The sequence below is a fragment of the Artibeus jamaicensis genome, unplaced genomic scaffold (genome assembly GCF_021234435.1).
Source record: "Artibeus jamaicensis isolate MK-2021 breed Jamaican fruit bat unplaced genomic scaffold, CSHL_Jam_final contig_3176, whole genome shotgun sequence".
In the NCBI taxonomy this organism is placed as follows: domain Eukaryota; kingdom Metazoa; phylum Chordata; class Mammalia; order Chiroptera; family Phyllostomidae; genus Artibeus; species Artibeus jamaicensis.
In genome coordinates, this window is record NW_026521740.1 from 2203087 (window position 1) to 2223958 (window position 20872).

General features: G+C 38.1%; 1 protein-coding gene across 1 annotated transcript; it reads right to left on the minus strand.

The window, feature by feature from the left end:
* Nucleotides 1-2615: 2615 nt before the first annotated feature.
* On the minus strand, nucleotides 2616-19062 carry NMBR (neuromedin B receptor). The gene is made up of 3 exons (XM_037144857.2): nucleotides 18641-19062; nucleotides 6701-7049; nucleotides 2616-3017 (listed from the first exon to the last, which is right to left on the minus strand). The coding sequence occupies exons 1-3, from the start codon at nucleotides 19060-19062 to the stop codon at nucleotides 2616-2618; spliced, it is 1173 nt and encodes a 390-aa protein (XP_037000752.1).
* Between the last annotated feature and the right edge of the window lie 1810 nt (nucleotides 19063-20872).

The window sequence follows — 20872 nt, forward strand, 5'->3', positions numbered from 1 at the left end:
ACCCAAACTGACTGTATTTATTCACACTGTGTCCCATTGTCTTGAAAAATTGTAAGGGAAATGTGCACACAAGTTAATTTATTGGAAGTTGAAATATACAGTTGTTCTATTTTAAGAAAAGCCTGATGTTTGAAACACTTCATTTGTCAGGAGCTTAATAGAAATACTGCCCGAGTATGCAATGAAGCCAGTAATAAAATATTAGTAAATGAAAATACGTACTTGTTCAAAGTCCATTAACTATTTCACAGCTATACAGAATCATATAAAAGTTTAAGACATGTTCTAACATGCAAATAGTTGAATGAAATATTTGCTTTGGTATCAAAAAATTTTTCATTAATTTTTATTATTCTCTTCCCCCCATTTCTACATAACATGCATGAAATAGAAAAACAAACTTGGGGATAAATTATGATTATAAAGGTATCGACATGGATGATGACCAAAATTTTAAGGTATATTCTTACCCTAAGAATGATAAAAGTAAATTCAGAGAACCATTCCATTTTTTTTTCCTTTATCACCAGGTAGCCTCTACATTTCAAGGAGGAAAATGTTAAAATTTTTCTTTATAAAAAGGAAAACTGAACTTTGTGAGGCCATTTTTACTTCATTAGTATCATCACAGAAAAACATTTTAATAAAATATGTGTAAATAAAATTTTTCTAAAATAATGAATGAATATCTTTCAGTCTTGAAAATTAAATCAACAGATTATCTAACATTATTCTTTAAACCTTAAATTGTCAGGACTTTCTACCTAAAATATATATGTGTCCCTTTGTTTCATATACATACATAAAACAATATGCATGTATATGAAACTAAAAGGATCTTACAAGATGTATGCATCTTGCCATCTTTCATATATACATTTCTACCATCATCTTAATACCAGTAAAAAAAAAGACTGTGCACTGAGCAAGGATTAGCCTCGATTCTTAATTTTAATGAATGGGCCTTAAAAGGTTTATAACACACCCAGAGTCAATAAAAAAAATTCGTGTGTAATATCTTGCACCTTTCTGATGAGCTACAACTTTCCCAAGGACTGGGAACAACTATTCGAGATGAAAGAAACCTGAAACTGAGTGGCGGTGGGAAGTGGGTGCAGGCATCACGGTGTGGTAGCCATTTTTAAATCCCACTCTTCCATAGTGAGTAGTCCTTGTTATGTTTCTTAATATCTCTGAGCCTCAGTTTCCTCATTTTAAAAATAAAGACAATATCTAGACATATTTCAGAGGAATAAGTTCAGGGCCCTGGCAATGTGTTCATATCATCAAGTATTTTTTGTGAAACTTACAACCTTGTGTATTTTTTTAAGTGGAGACACCTCTAACAGTGTAACTCATATCCTACCCCAAATTGGATCCTTTCCTTTTTCACCTAAGGAGTTTTATTGAGGATTAAGTTTGATAGTACATGTAACGATTTAGGTTTATGCCTAGAACACAGAAAATGTGATGAATATTCATTATCATTATTTTTATCAATGATCACAGGCAATTTCCTGGTGTTTATCCTTTCTAGTGCCACATAAAATTGAGAATTTTGTATCTTAAATAGCATAGGAGAGAGATGTTTAGAAAAGGATTAGTATACTAACCCAGTGTTCTTTCTACTCAGCAAATTTGGAAAGAGAAATAGTATGAAATATATTAATCCAAATGTTAGACTTATTAATCATACTTAAGAAGAAATAACTTTAGAATTTAATCTTTTTTTATTTTAGTGAAAAAAACATATTTTTTATTTTAGTGAAAAAGATCCAAGACACTTATTCAGAAAAAATTATCTTACCATGCAGAGTAAACACCTGGCTGTCACAAAAAAGAGTGAGTAGGTGGTTGAACTCACCAAAATTACACAAATCTTATCATAGCTATTCAGAATCATTCAAATATCTGGGGATTTGGCAGTGTATTCAAAATGGCCATGCCAGTTTCTGAATCACAGTTTTACAAGTTAAAATATATGATACCTATTTTACATTTATAATGTAAATCATATTCAGATGATATCTATTTTACTATTTCTAATTAAATGTCCTCAATCCTAGAAGTTACAGATATGTCATTTCTAGAAATTATGCTTAATCACACAAAGAATCACAATAGGTATTGGATTTTGATTAAGCTCTACCTTTGGGTTTTCTATTATCTTATTCAAACAAAGGAGATACATACATGCACTAAGTATGAATAAAATTCACCAGAAAAATGTGACTTATATTTGAAATATTAGAAGTTTGAATATTACCCTCATTGAATCACTGAGTCAATATAATAACTATGTCGTGCTTCAAGTACAAATAAATTTAAGGTAACACTAGCATTGGCTCTAGCAATAGCTTAAGTCCAGAAACAATGTTGATTTACATACATGTAGGATTGACTTTTGAATCATTTTAATATTATATATGTATAATTTAAAATTCTGTTCAGAGAATAATGTTAGCTATGTTTGTCTTGCCCTTTGCAAGTCAATCATGACATTGTCTAGTGAATTAGCTCAGAAGTATTAAGAAAGAGAAAATTGCTTAGTTTCGTTCTGCTCACTAGAAACAGAAGAGCAAATTAATTCCAGGCCGTAAGTTGAATGGCCAGCATCACAGTGCCATTTCCTGCTTCACGATGTGCCCATTTGGCAAAACAGAATTGGTCACCACGTTCTTAGCATTGCTTTTCAGAGATGTCATCCGCACTGCAGAAGAGCTGACTAAGTAGCTGGTTGATCTCTCTGGATAGGACTTCCTTCTGCAACAGAGCTGGCTATTGAAATGCCTCCTGAAGCTTTCACTGAGTAAATAAAGAGCGAATGGATTGACACAAGAATTGCAAAAGCTCAGAATCCGGGCAACTAAAGTAACAATCATGTGGCCCAGAGATGGGTCAATCTTCTTATAGTTGAAAGACCTGTACATGTAGAGGATGTGATTTGGAAACCAACAGAAGACAAAGCAGCCCACGAAGACAAGCACAATTTTTGCCAGGCGTTTCCGAGTTTCCATCTGCAAATACAAGGAAATAGTCCCGTTAGGAAAGTGAAAGTGGAACCAGCCATATTGGAAACATCACGATACAAAAAGAAGCAAATTTATTACAGCAGGCAAACATTTCCAAAAATACAAAAACTATTCATATTCTTCAACACCATGATGATTTTAACAGTTTGATTAATCCTATTGTGGTCACTATACTACTTCCCATTCATAATATTTGACAGTTTATATAAGATTAGATAACTAATTATTAAGAAATGACTATGTCTCTACGGAAAAAACTGTGATCTTAAAAAGTTCTCTTATTTTTAAATATTGTCCTTTAGCTTAAAGTTATTGTGTTTGTTACAGGGTACAGAGCATGTTCCCCCATAGCTCATGGATGGGGAAGCAGATGATATGACTAAGATAATTTCATAACAAAGACTAGTTTAATAGCTGTGCTACTACTTGGGGGCAGGGAGGGTATGACTTTAAGGGTGCATCCCGACTCAAGACATAGCCAGGGGAGGTGGGGTCTCCCTGGATCACGGAGTCATTCTTGCCCTGAATGGGGGTGGCAGCCAAATAAATGTAAACAATACAGGAGAACTGGCCACTGTAGCTCATTGTGGGAGGAGTCAGATGAGGTCACAAAGGAGGCTCTGGATCAGGATTTAAATGTAGGGCGAAGAGCCAAGAGCGATTCCACCCTGCTGTTTGAAAGGGTGTAGAAGAAGCCATGCTCCCAATAGTGAAGTAGCAGCTTTGCAGTTTGTAGGGATTCAGCCATGTGGTTTAGAAGGGATTAGAAGATCCAAGAGAGAGCCAGAATGCATCTGGTAGTGAAGGCAGATTCCATCATGCTACTGGCAGTGAGATAGGGTCATGTGGGCTGTAGGAACTGGTCCACCGTGGGCAAGTAAGAAGCAAGCATGCTGCTTTGATTGTACCAGCTCAGGCTGACTCAGACACCACCAAAGACTCTGCCTTGCAAGACACTGACCTGCTGCCTTGCTGACCCAGGCTTTATCTGGACTCTTGCAACTTAGAACTTTCCTGAACTTCATCACCATGCAGTACACTACAGCACATGTTTTCCTGGACTATTGCACAGAGGCTGATGACAACATACCCCAGATTCTGAAGGAGAGGGCTACTAGGTGATGATGGTAACTTTGGCACCTTCCAGATAGACTGGAGCACCCTTTGTGCAGCTGCTTTAAGATAAGAATATGGGAACTATTGGGTTTGCTTTTGGCTTACAGCCTTTTAGGGAGCAAGGGAAGTGCTGGGTCTCGTGGGAGAACAGGGCTCCGAGATGAGGTGCTCTGAAGCCCCACGAGATTAAGAGTATTGTGAATAAAGACCATTCCGCCCAGCATTAACTGTTGGGTCATTCACCAAGGCACCGTGGGGACAGGCCCCCATCTGCTCAGTTACACATTCTCTTTAATTATAAATCACTTCTGTTTGTATTAAATCCACTGAGGGAGCCACAGGATTATTTTCTTTTTTAAAGATTTTATTTATTTATTTTTAGAGAAAGAGGAAGGAAGGAAGAGAGGGAGAGAAATGTCAATGTGTGGTTGCCTCTCACACGTCCCCCGCTGGGGACCTGGCCTGCAATTCAGTCACGTGTCCTAACTGGGAATAGAATGTGGGACCCTTTGGTTCACAGGCCGGCACTCAATCCACACCAGCCAGGGCTAACCTTACATTTTTTTAAATCAGAATATATTAAATAGGAAAAATAGACTTATTAAAATAAGGTATAATTCTTTAACCCTTACTGCACAAAAAAAAACCCTTAAGATTTAAACTCACATAAATCAAAAGCACTCAACCTAATTGTCAATTCTATGCAATTTCTTTCTTTTCATAAAATTTACATACCGTGTTTATTGTTTTATAGGCAGGTTTTCAGGAATGTGACAAACTATGACACAATTCAACTATTGGACATTGATCTTTTCAAACCTAAAAACTATGTTCTAATATCTAGAATTCAAGGTTGGCTGATACAAGTCTGATTTTTTTAATATGTAAATAAGCCAACATCAGTGTGAAAACAATTTATCAAAAGATACTGATAATATTGCTAGCAAGAGACATAATACCTTCTGAGCTAAACCTAATGATAGTCCACTAGATATGGGAGAAGAGACTAGAAGTGTTTAGCAATCAACCAGGACTGATGTTACGGAGCGGTCATGAGTGGTGGCAGTGAAGGAAGGGGCAAGTCAAAGGAGTCCAGTCCGGGCACAAGAATGTGGTACTCCAGATGTTTCTCAGCGACGGAGGGTAGGCGAGCGGGCAACACTGGGAAGGCCGATGTAAAATTTATATTACGAAGCAGTGTTCTTCCCAGCAGGTGGAGCATGGGTGCCAGCCTTTCATGGCAATCCATCCTTGGACAAGCAAATGAACAGGCAGGCTCGTAGCATTGAGATTACTTCTCAGCCAATGTCAAGCACAATTACTCAGCCTGAGGTTATAAGTCTCAATAGGGACATTTACAAAATAAAGGCAGAACTAAGGCCTTTAAATAAAAAATGATGGTGGAGAGGGTAAGAGAAACTCAACTTTAGAAACCAGATCGAAACCTCAAACACCCAAACTGAGATAAAAATTAAATCACAGGCTCTGAATTTAAGGATGATATGAAAAGTAAAAAATACATGACCTGGACATTTTTGCTTCTAGGTGCCATATGTTTAGAAAATAAACCTAGTACTTTACCTAACAAATACTTTAATGATTGGTTAAATTTTTAAGACTTTGAAGCAGAGAGGGATCTCTCAGGTTGATGTGCATCAATAAATAGAGGTTACCTTCCAAGTAAGAAACCTGTGTGGGGTTCTGCTGTGGCTAAAATGCCCAAAGGCCCAGCCTGTGCCTCCATCTACAACACAGCAAACTTTAAGAATCTGAAATTCAATGTGTCTTCATTCAAATTAGAGAAGAGTCACCCATAACCTCCCTGTACCCTTGGAAGAAGTTCCTCACTAGGAATGCACATGAAATTTATCCCATTAGTACAGTATTTCCATCTCTTTGTGGACTACTGTAATTTTTCCTTAATTTGGTGCTTCATACTCTTCAAGGAAGAAAAAGTATGTAATGTGTTGCAATTTTTAAATTAGTATACAATCTTTATAGGAAAGTCTGTAGAGCTGAGTTAGACCAAGAACGACTCCAGCAGCAGCCTCTGCTTCCTCTCCCGTTCTGCTGCTGCCCAGCTCCCAGAGCCTCCCATTCCGACCTCCCACCCAAACCTCTTTCCCAGACCCCAGGAAGTTTTCCCAGTCTGTTCCTGATCCCACTTCTTGTCATCCTTAGTGGGCTACTGGGAGAAGAAACAAAAATTAAGTAAATCTATACTTCAACTGTGAAATTTTTCTGTTTTCTTATGTAGTTCTTTGCATAAACATTTCCAGATAAAAAATTCTTCCAAAATTATAGTGGTCGTAGGCCCAGAGAGACAGAGAAGCAGAACCTCAGTGAGCCATTACAAAGCTATGACATGGCCACATATTAGAGACCCCCAATGTCCCTTCTAGCTCAGGCCGTGCATGTCCCTGTGCCCTCTGACTCAGTTCTAATCATTTCTGGTTTTGAGAGTCCATGAGACTGAACACAACATAGCAGGACTGTAGCTGCCCACCTCCAACACACACACACACACACACACACACACACACACCCCTTACCTGTTTTTTGGTATGTTCATTGTATTCTCCAGGAAGATTATGTGCACTTTTGATTAAGGTCTTTGCAATATGATAATAATAAACGCTAATAATTGCAAGGGGTATGAGAAAATAAACAAAAAAGATGAGCACTGAATGAATCTTTGGATGTAATTCATCAGTCTGAGGGTAGGGTATGCAGGCTGTAAAGCTGCCATTATCCAAGCTAGGAATTTGCACCACTTCAGAGAACACCGCTTCAGGCACAGCCAGCAGCACGGAGACCACCCAGATACCCACAGCCTTTGTGCAGGTCCACAGCAGCGCCCCTGAGGTCTGGACATCCATGGGGTTTACAATGGCTCTGTACCTGGGAAGACATTATGTCTCAAATTACTGTTAGGAAAGAAAGGCAATAAAAGTGGAGAGAGGGAGGGCAGGAGGGAGGGAGGGAACTCTTACTTGCTGAGAGAGAGATGCCAACACCCCACCACTCCCCAGCTGTTGTGTAGGAAATACCTAAGATCCCTGGTTTCTCTGTGAGAATGTCAGTTGTCTGCTTATCAACACCGAAGACAGGAAGACAGAGGAAAATATCTGAAATTGTCATTTCCCAAATGGCAGTAATTTCCTTACCGCTTTCACAAGGTTTTTTCTAAATCTACACATACTACGTCACCATTTATTAAATATTTTTAATTAAATATTTTTAATTTTGAAAAATCTAACACTACTGAAATTGCTATAATATACAATAACCATAAGATAGAAAATGCCCACAACATACTATTATATTTTACCTTGAAACTTTTTTTTAACGTTATAAGCTTGAGTCACCCACTTTTTTTTCCTAAGAATATCAGTAAATCTTAGAGACTAATCCAAACTGGGTTTTTCTCCATAATTTAATCATAAGGACCGAGAGAAATGGAATAATATTCTGCTTCACATTTCAATTTCATTTAAAGTGAAAACCTCATGGAATTCTCTTCCCCCTCCACTGACACCGTCACAGCGCTAAAGGCACCCCCACCGGGACACACCGGCTCCAACAGTGCAAATCTTCTCCAGCTAACATGTTGGAGCTAACTCAGCTCCATGCAAATCTTCTCCAGCTAATTCAGTCACACATGTTGGGGCGCTGATAATGCAAACAAGCCAAAATGGTATGGGACCCCCAAATTGTTCTTATTTGTCTTGGAAAATGCTTCAGGTTACAGTATACCTCGGAGGTTAACAGGATGCAATCGAAAGTGATTTTAATCAAACAAATCTGAGGTGTTATCCCTGATTAGCTGCTGGAAAATCACTTACCATCTTTTTCTTCCTCTGTAAAGTGGAGATAAAAAACACCTCCCTCATAGCTTTATGATTAGAAAAATAAAATGTGCAGAGCACCAGTTACAATACAATGCCTGGTGATTAGCAGACACCAGCCATGTCATGACTCTGTACCTTCTCCTTATTTACCATTCATTTAGTCTGGTGTTCTGAAAATCCAGATATTTCAAGCTGTATAATAAGCAGTGAAGGTCTTCTGAGGTTCTATGAGGATGCTTTTCATTTCCCACAAGGGAGGAGAAGCCCCCAGCCTCAATTCCACTCTGAGGAAAGTCTCTCTTTCTCCTTAAGGGCTTGCACCAAAGTGCCATTCCCAGACCTTCTAGAGGAAAAAGGTTATTTCCATTTTCATCTGGAGGATCTTCCCATGTGGAACAGGAAACATGGAAATTAAAGTAAAGCAACAGCAAAGGGCCTCAACACCAAATTAAGTGAAACAGCACACAGCCTACATGTTACCCAGACTTCACACAGAGCAGAACTCAATAGAGATGTTCCCTTCCATTCTTGTTTCATTGTATATTCTTAAGAAACAAAGGAGTATAATCAGTAACTTAAAGCAAGCTACTTTTTCTGCTTTTTAAATTTTTTATCAGATTAATAATGTTCAAAGAGGTTTATCTGTTTTTGAACTCAGAGAGCAGTAAGAGTGCTATAAAGAAATACAGAAGTCCCTTGTTACATCTCAGGCCTGCTCCTGTGTTAAAACAAATTTCACATCATTTTCCTCCATTATTCTAAGAAATGAAATTCTTCCACTGTCTCCTGAATCAAATATTACAGATATTAGCTCTTGATACCCTGCTACAGTAATTGAAGATTTTCTCTCGAGTACCTCTAGTCTTCCCATTCCCAAGTTCCTGGTTTAGTAAGTTATATTGTTTATAAAATACTCAATAGATAAGAGTTATGGCCAAACAAATATCACTCACTGCAGAGTAAGGTAGTATATTATGACATTCTATTTTTTATATTCTTGGCTCTGATTTTTCTAGAGTTGTTGCTTGATAATTTTGTTGGCTGTAAAATTTCCCATTTACCTGAATTTGATTCTTTTCTAAGTGTTATTTTACCATCTTCCTGAATAATCAGAGTCCCAGTTTTTTTTTATCTCAATTTTTCTTCTTTCTTAACTTTGTAGTTTATCAAACTCATCTGCACTTTCTTTTGGGCTTTATTTTCTAAGCTGACTTATTAGCTTTAGCTTCCTCTTTTCTGAATTGTTGATCATATTTTTAAATTCTAGAAGTTCTTTCTAGTTTTCTATTTATTATATAGCTATGGAACTAATACAGAACATGTTTAGTTTTCTTCTCCATCTAGAATAGTTTCAAGTTTTATTTTTTTTGTTTGGTTCCTTTATTCTGGAACCTCTCCACAAAAGTTAGATATTTACTGCCTGAAAATTCATATTTAAGATCAAAGTACTAAAAAACTGATTATAAATTCTTTCACATGTGGAAGAAGTGGGGAAAGACAGAGAAATGGGGTAGGGGTCTGCTGATCAGTAGAAATGGACTAGTCGACTAGTCTTCCTTTTTACATTGTCAGAAACAACAGAGAATATTCTGAACAAATTCCCTTCGTGAATTTAAAGGGTAGGGGAAAGTCACTTCCCTACCCTCACTCCTATCCCAGAGGTAAGCACATTTGCAGAAGCACTATAATCATAAAGGATGCTGGGGACAGTTTAAATAGGAATAAATAAATAAACCAGGCTGACTGCCACATCCTGATAATACTGCCACAGTGAAGCCAGCAACAGATGCAAAATTTCTGCTTGAGGAAGAGACCTAATAGGGGCGCAGGGCAAGGGCAGAAAAGGCATTTTTCAGTGGGGATGATTCTTAGCCACCTCCTGCATAAAAAGAAAATGGATCCCATGAGTTTTTCAATAAATAATATTCATTTGATCAAAAAAAGAGTATTTCACATTCTATACATCCCCAAACTATAGTTTAAAACACAGGTTACTGAAGTGTCATTATTGGAACTAAACCAGAGCTCACATCTGTCAGATAATATGTTATACACCAACCCATGTTTCATGTGCATCTTCAAAAGAATAAAAAGCAAAAAGTAAATATATATACAGGACAATTAATATGGACATTTTTAATCATGTTTCCTTTAAATGTTTATGAAAATGTAAGGCTGAAATATTCCCTCAGCATAAAAACTATCTTATTGAATTTAATAGCAAAATAGGTATGTATAAAGAAGCTTTTTTCTTTCATATAGTCTCAGAAATCTATTCCTAACTGAAAACTAGGAACTAGCCAATCAAAATTCATATAAAGAGAACATAATCATCATTCACATATTAAATATCAAGAAATAGACATGCTTCTTCATTAATGTCTGTATGAATCTTGCTTATTATATCTGTATACAGTCTTAATTTAATGTAAATTTAATCATATTACGAAACATAATGAAAATAACTCTAGCTTATGTAAAGTTATCAAAACATCTCAAAATCTCCGCCTATAAATTTCTGCCAAGCTTTCTAGTTATACTACCCATAAGTCCTTCTTTCAAACCAAACTTTCATTTATTGAAAGCTAACAAAGTCCAAGTGTGAACTACCTGGCAAGTCGGAGACAAGAGTACTGTGGAAGCAAGAGAAAGAAAGTAGGAATTTCAAAAAGAAGTGTAGGCCTCCACGTCAAATATTCTAAAAGCAGAAAAAAGGCTTCCTGAAACCAGAACCTGTGCCTTGCTCTCTGCTCCATCTGTAATGCATAACACAATGCCTGACCCCTATAGGTTCTCAGTAAATGGGTACTGAGCTAATAAGTAAATACGGCCTAAGCAACAAGGGGACGACTTTATTAAGAGTAGTTTCCGTGGAGGTGGATGGCAGTTGTTGGCGATTAGGTTTCCTTGAGTATGGAAGTGAGAGATGGACACGGTCTAGCCTACTGATGCCCAAGCTGGGTCAATCTTCAGAATCACCCAGAGAATGGAAACAAGATAGAGAGTATTAGACTGCTTCCCAGTCTTACCGGCACAGAGTCCTTAGGATGTAAAAGGAGAGATTCTGCATTTTTATCACATTTTCAAGGGATTCTGAACATAAGCCAGGTTCAGACAGCCCCTTGGAGAAGACTGACTGCGGCAGTGAGCATCTTCCCACAGGCTTCCTGCAATGGGTCCGCACTCAGCATCACTGAGAATACCAGAAATACAGCAGAAGTTCAGTGCTTGGAGGATCAGCTGTCTGGCCTTTACAATACGTCATATCACATTTTAAGAGTACTGATACCCTATAGTTGTGAAACTTATTCTGAGTGAAATTACTTAATTTATCAGTTAAAACTATCTACCCTTAGCATACAATACAATGGCTAAAACTATAAGTAACCTTACTAAAAATATTGTAATATGTGGATGTCATATTTTGGACACTGCAAGGATGAAAAACCCCTTTCTCATTATAGAGAGGTCAGCTATTCTAGTTGTTCTTTACCAGAATAGAAATCACTTTGTTCTTAATTCATTAAAAACATGACTTAAGTTGCACAAATGTTTCATAATGAGGAGAGTGATAATGACAATTTATGTAGATGAAGGCAACAGGTTAGAACTAGTCAGTCTATGATTAAAGGAACTGAGAAAACAGTGCAGGTGACAGAGAGATTATCATCATTAATTTTACAATAGGTTCATTTTCCTCTCCTCTTCAACGCCTATTTTCTGAAAATTAACTGCAAGTGTGAATAAATACTGATTTCAATTAGTGAGTCATGTGTCATCTTGGCACATAGATAATATACTAGAAGTAGTTACACAGCAACCCACACTTGATATAATAGTCCTGTGCTGCAAAACTGTTTAGGGAGCCCATTTTACAGAAAAGCTCATTGAGACTAAGGGATTACCTGACATTTGAGTGATTACAGAGCTGGTAGCATACACCTCAGAATTCACTCATCTGTTGTAACTAGAAATCCTGTATATTTTAAACTATAATGCAACTGAAACATTAAATGCTTTATCTACTCTACCCAACATTAGGCATTTGATCTCCTTTTTTTTAAAGTCAATGGTATTTTTAACTGGCAGGTCTTAACATATGCAATTATGCTTTCTTAATTTAATAATTATGTTTACAGTAAAGAAAGTAATCCTCAACACTATCAGTAAGTAATGTTTCCTATTTTTAAGTCATCTGTAAAAACTGCATTTCCATACTATATATATATATAATCATTTCAAGATTGTGCTTATTTGGTTCTCTCTTAAAATGTGATTCTTTTTCACCCTGGCTGGTATGGCTCAGTGGACTGAGCACCAGCCTGCAAACTGAAAGGTCACCAGTTCTATTCCCAGTCAGGGCACATGCCTGGATTGTGAGCCAGGTCACCAGTTGGGGGTGTGCAAGAGGCAATTGATTGCATGTTTCTTTCCCTCTCCTTCTCTCTTCCTTCCTGTCTCTTTAAAAATAAAAAAAAAAATTATGTGGTTCTTTTTCAAAAATTACTTCAATTATACCACAATTAAAATTTTAATTTTTAAAATATTTACCTGCAAATTTCCACAAATAATAAATTTTAAGAATGCCTACATTAGAATTTAAAAATATTCTTAATGAAAATCTTTATAAGAAAAAAATTAAAAATCAAGGAACTCAAGGGAAGTGCTAGGGAGAAGCGAAGGTTTAGTGTTTATTTCCGCTTCCCAGGAAAACCTATAAGTAACTGGAAATAGAAAATACTGCCAAGAACCTTGATAAACCAGCAGTGTTCTCAGGAGTAGGGTGTGGAGCTAATAACATTGAATAACAGTAAGTTGAGATAGCGCATTAACTTCAACGCTAGCAAAATTAAGCTGAATTGTTTGGGGGCATAAACATAAAAAGAACCTTGATCATGGAAACAAATGATAATAAAGATACAAAGAAGAACAAACAATAGAAAAATAAAGGAACGTTTAATGAAGACACATGTCCTTTTGTACAGAAATTAAACAAATATATTTTGGACATATGAGGCTGTCGGTGTATTTGGGGTGTGGGTAAGGTTCTCCAAAGGGCTAAAAGTAGTCTACCAGTGACATACAATATTATATGAAACCTACAACAAGGCCTTTGACATTGGTGATCTCTCCTGAGCAATCTGCAATTGATAGAGCCAAGGTAAGTTATATTGGGTTTTGAAACACACCAATAAGAACTGTACTTCTGGTGACAACTAATAAGGAAAGTGTTGAACTTTACTGTCTGACCTCGTGGCTCATCCATAACAGATGGCCCCTATTTAATTTCAGTCCAGGCGAAAGACTGAGAGGTTCATCTTAGAGAGTCCTCTTTTTCCAATGAGAAATGTACAAATAGAACTGGCATGAGTGATTAAATGAGAGACTTGCCTGAGACATGGTCACGTGGAATAGTGCAACAGGCAGAGCTCTAGCGCACTGAGCTGAGCATCCTGTTGCTTCACCAATTACTAGTGTCCTTTGTTCTCTTTGGGTCACTGTTTGCTAAACACTCAAAGAGGAGGTAACAGGATTCCATCTTACAACCCTCAGCTCCACAGTGGAAATCATTATTAAGGAAAATACTGATTTGTGAGCATGTCTTTTGTGCTGTTTTATCATTTTTTCCAACTCGAACATTTGGACATAACAGTATGGACTAGCACCCAGATGCCATAAACCCCAGCCTGGTACATTCTCTCTTTATTTTTTAAAGATTTTTATTTATTTATTTTTATTTTTAGAAAGAGGGGAGGGGAAGGAGAAAGAGATGGTAAGAAACATCAATGTGTGTTTGCCTCTCGCGTGCCGCCTACTAGGGACCTGGCCCACAACCCAGGCATGTGCCCTGACTGGAAATCAAACCAGCGACCCTTTGGTTTGCAGGCCAGCACTCAATCTACTGAGCCATAATAGGCAGGGCGCATTCTTTCTTTATTTATATGATGTGTTCCAAAAGTTTCAGTTCAAGGTAGATAAATAATCTCCAAAACCTATAAAGTTTTATATATATATATATATATATATATATATATATATACATATATATATACACTGTCTGCATTGCATATACACACATGCATGTATATGTATGCCATCTGTATACATACACACATATGCACAATAGTGTGAATATTTTGAGGAGATGCAGCACCTAATTCAATGTGTAAATTAGAAAGGAAAAGGAAATAAGCTAGAAGTAGTTGAGACTAATGAATAAAATATATCTGATTATTGGAGTCGAATATAACAAACTTTAAATAAATTCAAATTAACTAATAAATTAAGTGCAGATTCCAACTCATCCCGTTTCTATGGTGATGTAAAAATAACTGAGCACTTGCCATACCAAACAAATCGCCCTTTTGCGTTGACAGCTGGAAAGCTCTCAGGCAAATGCACTGGAGGACTCCCACTTTGTGAAAGTGGGGACGACTTCATATGTTTCAACTTTGATTTGCCTATACCTGGTTTTCCTCCCCTTTTTATTCCTGTGGTGTATCTTTATCTTTATCTTTAAGATGCCTTGTATCTTGTATCTTTATCTTTAAGATGCCTTGAATTCTTTTGCCACAAGTTGAAAATAAATAAGTCATTATTCTGGAAACATGGGTCATCTGTAGGGTGAGTGTGGACTGTTCTCTGAGATATGTACGGCCAAGAGACTTCTAAAGAGCTCAACAGCCCACTCTGAGAACCAATCCCAACACCCACTGAGAGGCAGGGGCCTCTCAGCATACTGCCTCCCAGGGCTATGGACCAGAGGAGAAAGCAAAGCCAGCCGTTCAATCAGCACCTGAGCTCAAGTCCAGAGTTTTGATGAGAAACCAGCAAACAGATAATGGCATGCCCTTTTGCCACTAGACAAAGACCGATTTGAAAAAAAAAAAAAAGCTTCCTAAGGCCTGGGGAGTGTTAGACCTGGGACCCACATTTGCTCCATTTTAATATTTAATAAATAATTACAGTAAAGAAAATATCTGTCTGCACTGCTGTAACATGCATAAAATGTTGATGATTCAGGGTTCATACCTAACAGCACTAACTCAATTATGGAATTAAATATGTTTATCCTAACTAACAAAGTCTTGAAATTAGTAACACATTAGCACTTTGGTCTCATCAAGTGCAACATTGTTTTGCATTCAACTCAACATTGACTATTTAGTATCAGAAAAATGATGTAACCTGATGCATTAAATTAATTTCACCTGTATTATTTTATAGAATTTTATAATTTAATTTATAAATACATTTTAATCAAAGTTATACAAAAAACAATAAAGAATTGATACCTAGTTTTACATTTTTAATATAAAATGATAAAGTTTTACAATTTTAAATAAAAATGATAAAGTTTATAGTTTTGCACTATGAATCTGTGGGAATTTTTTGCTGTAAAAGAAAAAGGAAAACTCATTCTTAAAAGTTACTTGCATTTTAATGATGGAATTTAGAGGCAAAAAGATCTTCAAGAGTCAAAGAAATAATATTCTATTTGGAATGCAACTGTGTTTGAGAGTAAAGAAGATGTCTATAATGCTTATCGTAAGCAAAGTGTGGTTTATGGGGATTCGCCTACTTGGTATCACAGCACACTTGTCCCAACAGTGGGGTGGCACATGTGTGTGTGGGTGTGTAAAACTGGTAGAAATGACACAACACAGAATATGCCAATACCTTCCATTAGCTGCTTAATGTGAGCGTGCAAAAGAAGTACACTTCTGATATAGTAATAAAACCCATCAGTATAAAACTGAAAAGTAAACTGATAACGCCAGTATCACCATTTCAGAATGCACACTGTCTCTCCTCACATGCTGGTTACGAAATGTGTCTGAAGTACATCCACAGTGGACTCAAACAAGCTTTCCTAAGGATGAATCAGCTGAAACGCCTCAAAAGCATGTGGAAAGTCAAGGGTGAATAATCGATACCACCACTCAATGTCAGCTATACCACCCATGTCAAACAAGGTAACAGGCCTCAAGGTAAATGGTGTGTTTCCTATTTAGTCTCTGCCATCTGGTGCTGTTCACTATGATAGCTAACATTAACTTGCCACTTCAAATTGAGATATGCCTTCCAAAAATCTAATGATCTTCCTATTTCTTTTTCTGCATTACTGTGATCTCTATTTCTAAATTCTCTAACTTTATATAAGCCACCACATGAAGACAGAATATTTAATGTGGCTTAACAAACAATTGAATTTGTTGTTAAAAAAACTCTAATAACAGCTTTTCTTTAGTCTTCCTATTGCTACAACTGCTACTTAATTTTGAATTCAAGGTGTTTTTTTTTAATTTTGCTGTTACATTTATGACATTCTTTCATTCTTGAATCTAATGAATAAGCTTTTACAGTCATTTTTTTTTACTTTTGATGCTATATTTTAAATGTAATTTTTTTTAGTCTGCCATTGAACAGGAAAAAATTCGTAATTTGTAATAATGTGGCTTAATGGTGAAGATTGCAGGCTTTGAACTGGTTTCAACTGCTGGCTCCACTACAAAATTGGGAAAATGTTGCTTAATTGCAAGCCTTAGTTTTCTCTACTTTGAAGTGGTAATAATGACAGTGGCTACTTCAGGGTGTTGTGAAAGTCTTAAACTCACACACAAAAAAACTTAGCACAGTGCTATGTGCAATGCCTTATTCTTGTTTTCAAATCCACAAGAAAGTAAACCATTTGGTGAGACAAAGTGAGAGGAGGTCAAGTACAAACCAACACTCAGGTTGCCATGTTCTGGAAGAACAACAGACGAGCAGACAATATAAAACAAAACATTCCCAGGCCATTTAAGTGATACTGGAATGTACTGGGTGATTCCACCACCAGTGACTCCAGTTCCTCCATTTAGATTCCCAAAACACACACTGATAGGCAAGAGTAGCCGCTGGACCCAGTGGAAGAGGAAGTGCACCGGTCTTCATCATTGTTATTAAAGTACCCACGCCTTATTTGTGAAGTACCTGATGGACATACCAAACTGAAAGTCAATAAATATGTGAGGAATAACATTGTCAGTCAATTTACCTGCATGTGTCCACAATGAGAAAGAAAACTGCTGTAAAATAAACTCAAGCCCTGGGTCTTGTTAACAATGTCACCTTTCAAAATGAAAGCACAGCGACAGTAATTTTTACTATTGTAGTGATAACTATTCATTGTTTTATTCTCACCCTTACCTAGAATTTTTTAAAAAAACTTTCAATTTAAAATGGATCCCCTAAAGAGGGGCTGTTAAACTAAAAGGTGACATTTGAATTATGGAATGCAAAGAAAACTTTTCAAAAAAGATCACAAAAATCATGCCAAAAAAATTAGGTGGCTAATTTATCCAAAGCCACCTGTTTTTATAGGAATGTGGTTCTAGAGAAAATATTACACAAATTTAAAAATCAGTAATATTCAGTTTAAGAAGACAATAGCTCTCAACTCTGCACTGAATATTGTCTTCCTTTGATGAAGACTAACAGTTAACACCAAAGTGATATAAGGGTATTGTTACAAATACCAGGAAATTCAGATGGATTCAAGTTTTAATAATAACCTAACATATAAACTAAAGAGGTGGAGAGCGACACTCTCTTAATCATCTAAGTTAAAACAGTTTCTCTAAATAGTTTAAGTCAACACCCATTTGTATGGGTCTGAGCTTCATGAGGTAATACCTGATTGAACATCACTTCAAATGTGCACGTGCCCAATTTTGCCCCCTCCCATCCAGGCATCCCTCCTGCTTAAATGTCCAAAAGCACGGTTCAGAGAGCCTTCAACAGTGGTACAGGACCCCAGATTCGCCGGCCTGGAGTCTTTTCCCAGCTCTGCCAGTGAACTTCCATTCCCTGGGCCTCCATACCCTCATCTGGAAAGTGATGCAGTTGAACTACATGATCTGCAAGGTAGAGTTATGGGTACTTCCCACTCTTAACATATATGTAAAGCAGATTTAACATCTAAGGTGTATTTTTACAACACTTTTAAAATACAAATAGTTGGTACCTACCTGTTTGTGAAAAAAACAAACAACATATCACTTGACTTGAGGTATTAAAACAAAAAAATGTGTGACATCATGTGTCAGAACATTTACTATTCTAGTTGTTTTTGCTTCAAATAAGTAGCAAAATTTAGTTTTTAAGTGTAGATGATGTTTCCCCTTACTTGGAAAAAATGTCAAAATCAAACGTTTCCTTAATATTAAAGCAGACATTCTTACCCATCAGGTTGTTAAGCTACAGAATAAGGAAACTGCACGTCTAAGGTGTTAAGCACACAGAGACGGCTTCTACGAGGTAGCTCCATTTACAGAATAAATATCGCCCATTTATTCTGTAGCTTTCCTATGAAACAGAAGATTCCCAACATGTGTGGAAGGGAAGAGGAAGACTAGGATATGCAGTTTTAAAACTACTTTCAAACCAATGCAATTTTAATTATTTTTAAAGTAATAATTCTCATGTGTTTTTTTCCAGCTGCACATCTCAGTCGGTTTCATCATCGTTTGTTTACTCTAATTCCCAGCCACACTCTCCTCCTCTTCCCCCTCTTTCCTCTCCCCCTCCCCCCCCAGGTGCTCTCCCCGCCCCTCCCCACCACTCTAGAAGCCACTCGGCCTCTACCTGTGCCCTTACCTGTCGGCGCTGAGTGCGGTGAGAGTGAACACGGACACGCCGACCGAGGTGAGCTGGATGACGGGGATCAGCTTGCAGCCCACCTCCCCGAACACCCACTCGTCGAAGAAGTAGCGCGAGGCGTCCACCGGGACGCAGGTGAGCAGCAGCAGCAGGTCCCCGGCGGCCAGGTTGGAGATGAAGATGTTGGGGGCGCTCCGCAGGGCGCTGTTGGTGACGAAGATCTTCACCAGCATGATGTTGCCCAGCAAGCCCACCGTGATGATGAGCAGATAGAGGGACGGGACCACACCGCGGACCACCAGCTCGGCCGTGGTGCCCTCGGGGGCGGGCAGGAGATCCCGGTCCGAGAGCCCGGGAAAGAAGCCGCTCTGATTCCCGCCGGCCGTCTGGGAGAGGTTGCGGAGGGACCTGGGGGGCATGGTCTCTTTTCCAGGAGAGTCCGCTGGCGTGTCCCTGCGCACAGGTGCCCTGAGAAGTGGAATTCCCTCCCGCGGTGCGCGCGTCACCCGGAGGGGACAGGCCGGTGAGAAAGAAGTCGGTCCGCACTCGCGGGCACTTCTACCAGCGGTGCGCTGGCTCCTGCTGGCTCCGAATTTAAAAAATAAAAAATAAACAGCAAAGCAGCTGCATGTTGTTCCAGTGTTCACTGGTTTGTTCTCATTTATACCCAAGGGAGAACAGCTCTTTTTGTGAACAAACGTGTATCCTCCTGAAATTAGTAAAAGCGCCTGCCCGAGCGTTCTTTGGGGAGGGGGGGGGGTCCCTGTCGCTGTCCACCAAGCGCGGCTGAAAGGCGGGGAGCTACCGGGGGGCGCCTGCTATTTGGCTCCTAGCGGGGCTTTGCCGTTGTTTCTGCAGTTCCTGTTGTGTTGTGTGGCATTGGAGGGGATCCCAGCGCCTTGGCACGCTGCGCCCCTGCACACCCGCCTCTGCGCAGGAGGGGCCCAGGCCAGAAGTTTGCGAAGCTCTGAGGGTTTGGAGGCTTCCAGTCTCTGGTGCTGTAACTCCGAATTTAGAAAAGGGAATGATTTCCGTTAAAGGTGGGATCATATGGTATTTGTCTTTCACTGCCTGGCTTATTTCACTCAGCGTTGAAATAGAGAACAGGCGGACCTGGACCAGAGGGGAGAGGGGAGGGAATTTCAGGGGAGAAGGGGAAGGATTTACAGGAACAAGTATAGAGGACACATGGACAACAACTAAGGGGGGTGGAAATGGGAGGGAGTTGGGGAGCACTGAGGGGTGGGCTGGGATGGGAGTAAAAGACAGAAAACTGTACTTGAACAATAATTAAATAAAATAAAATAACCGATGGAAAAAGAAAAAAAGAGAGAGAATGAGTGACAAAGGATAAAGTAAATAAATGGGATTCACTCCCCACTCTTCTTCCTTGATCCACTTTTCTCACCCCAAATTTAGAAATTCTTTCCTACAGCTGACATATTATTTTTAAATGTATATTTTATTTAAATATAACATGCATAAAATACACAATTCTTAAAGGTACAGCTCAAACTAGCCACCATTCAGAACCTACAAGCTGACCATTGCCTCTATGGTAAGCAGTATTGGTTCTGCCTTTTATCATCTAAGATTAGTTGGCCGCTCTTGAATATTTGTGAGATGCACCCATGCTTGTGTGTGTTGTCTTTTTCACTGCCAAATAGTATTCCAGTACAAATATACAAATATACCACTGTTTACTTATCCTGTTTAAGACCATTGACACTTAGGTTTGTTCTAATTTAAGCTAATTTCAATAGCCTTTCTATAAATATTTTCCCACCTGTCGTCTGGTGGGTATTTGAATCCCAGTGGATTTGCTAGGTTACAATGGTTATGTTCAACTTTAACAGAAATTGACAGTTTTTCAAAGGAAATTTCAACTTTTCTTTTGGAGACTTGCTTGACACTATCTTTTAAAGCTAAACATAAGTATGCCTATGACTTCGTAATGCCATCCCTAAGTATATACTCAATATATTTATGATATACTATTTTAAGTAAGATGTCCCTAAGAACAAAATAACTTCCCAAATTAAAAACAATGGAGTTTAATATGAGCTGCTCAAAAATGGCACAGTTTTGAAATTAGCCAAATAACACTCTTTTCATTGGGAAAACATTTTGGCTAGTTCTTGGTTTTTAAAGAATAAAATAGTTTAATAACAAAGAAATTAGTTGAGGGCTACCTACAACCATCTGGCCACGGGCCAATAAATGTTTCAA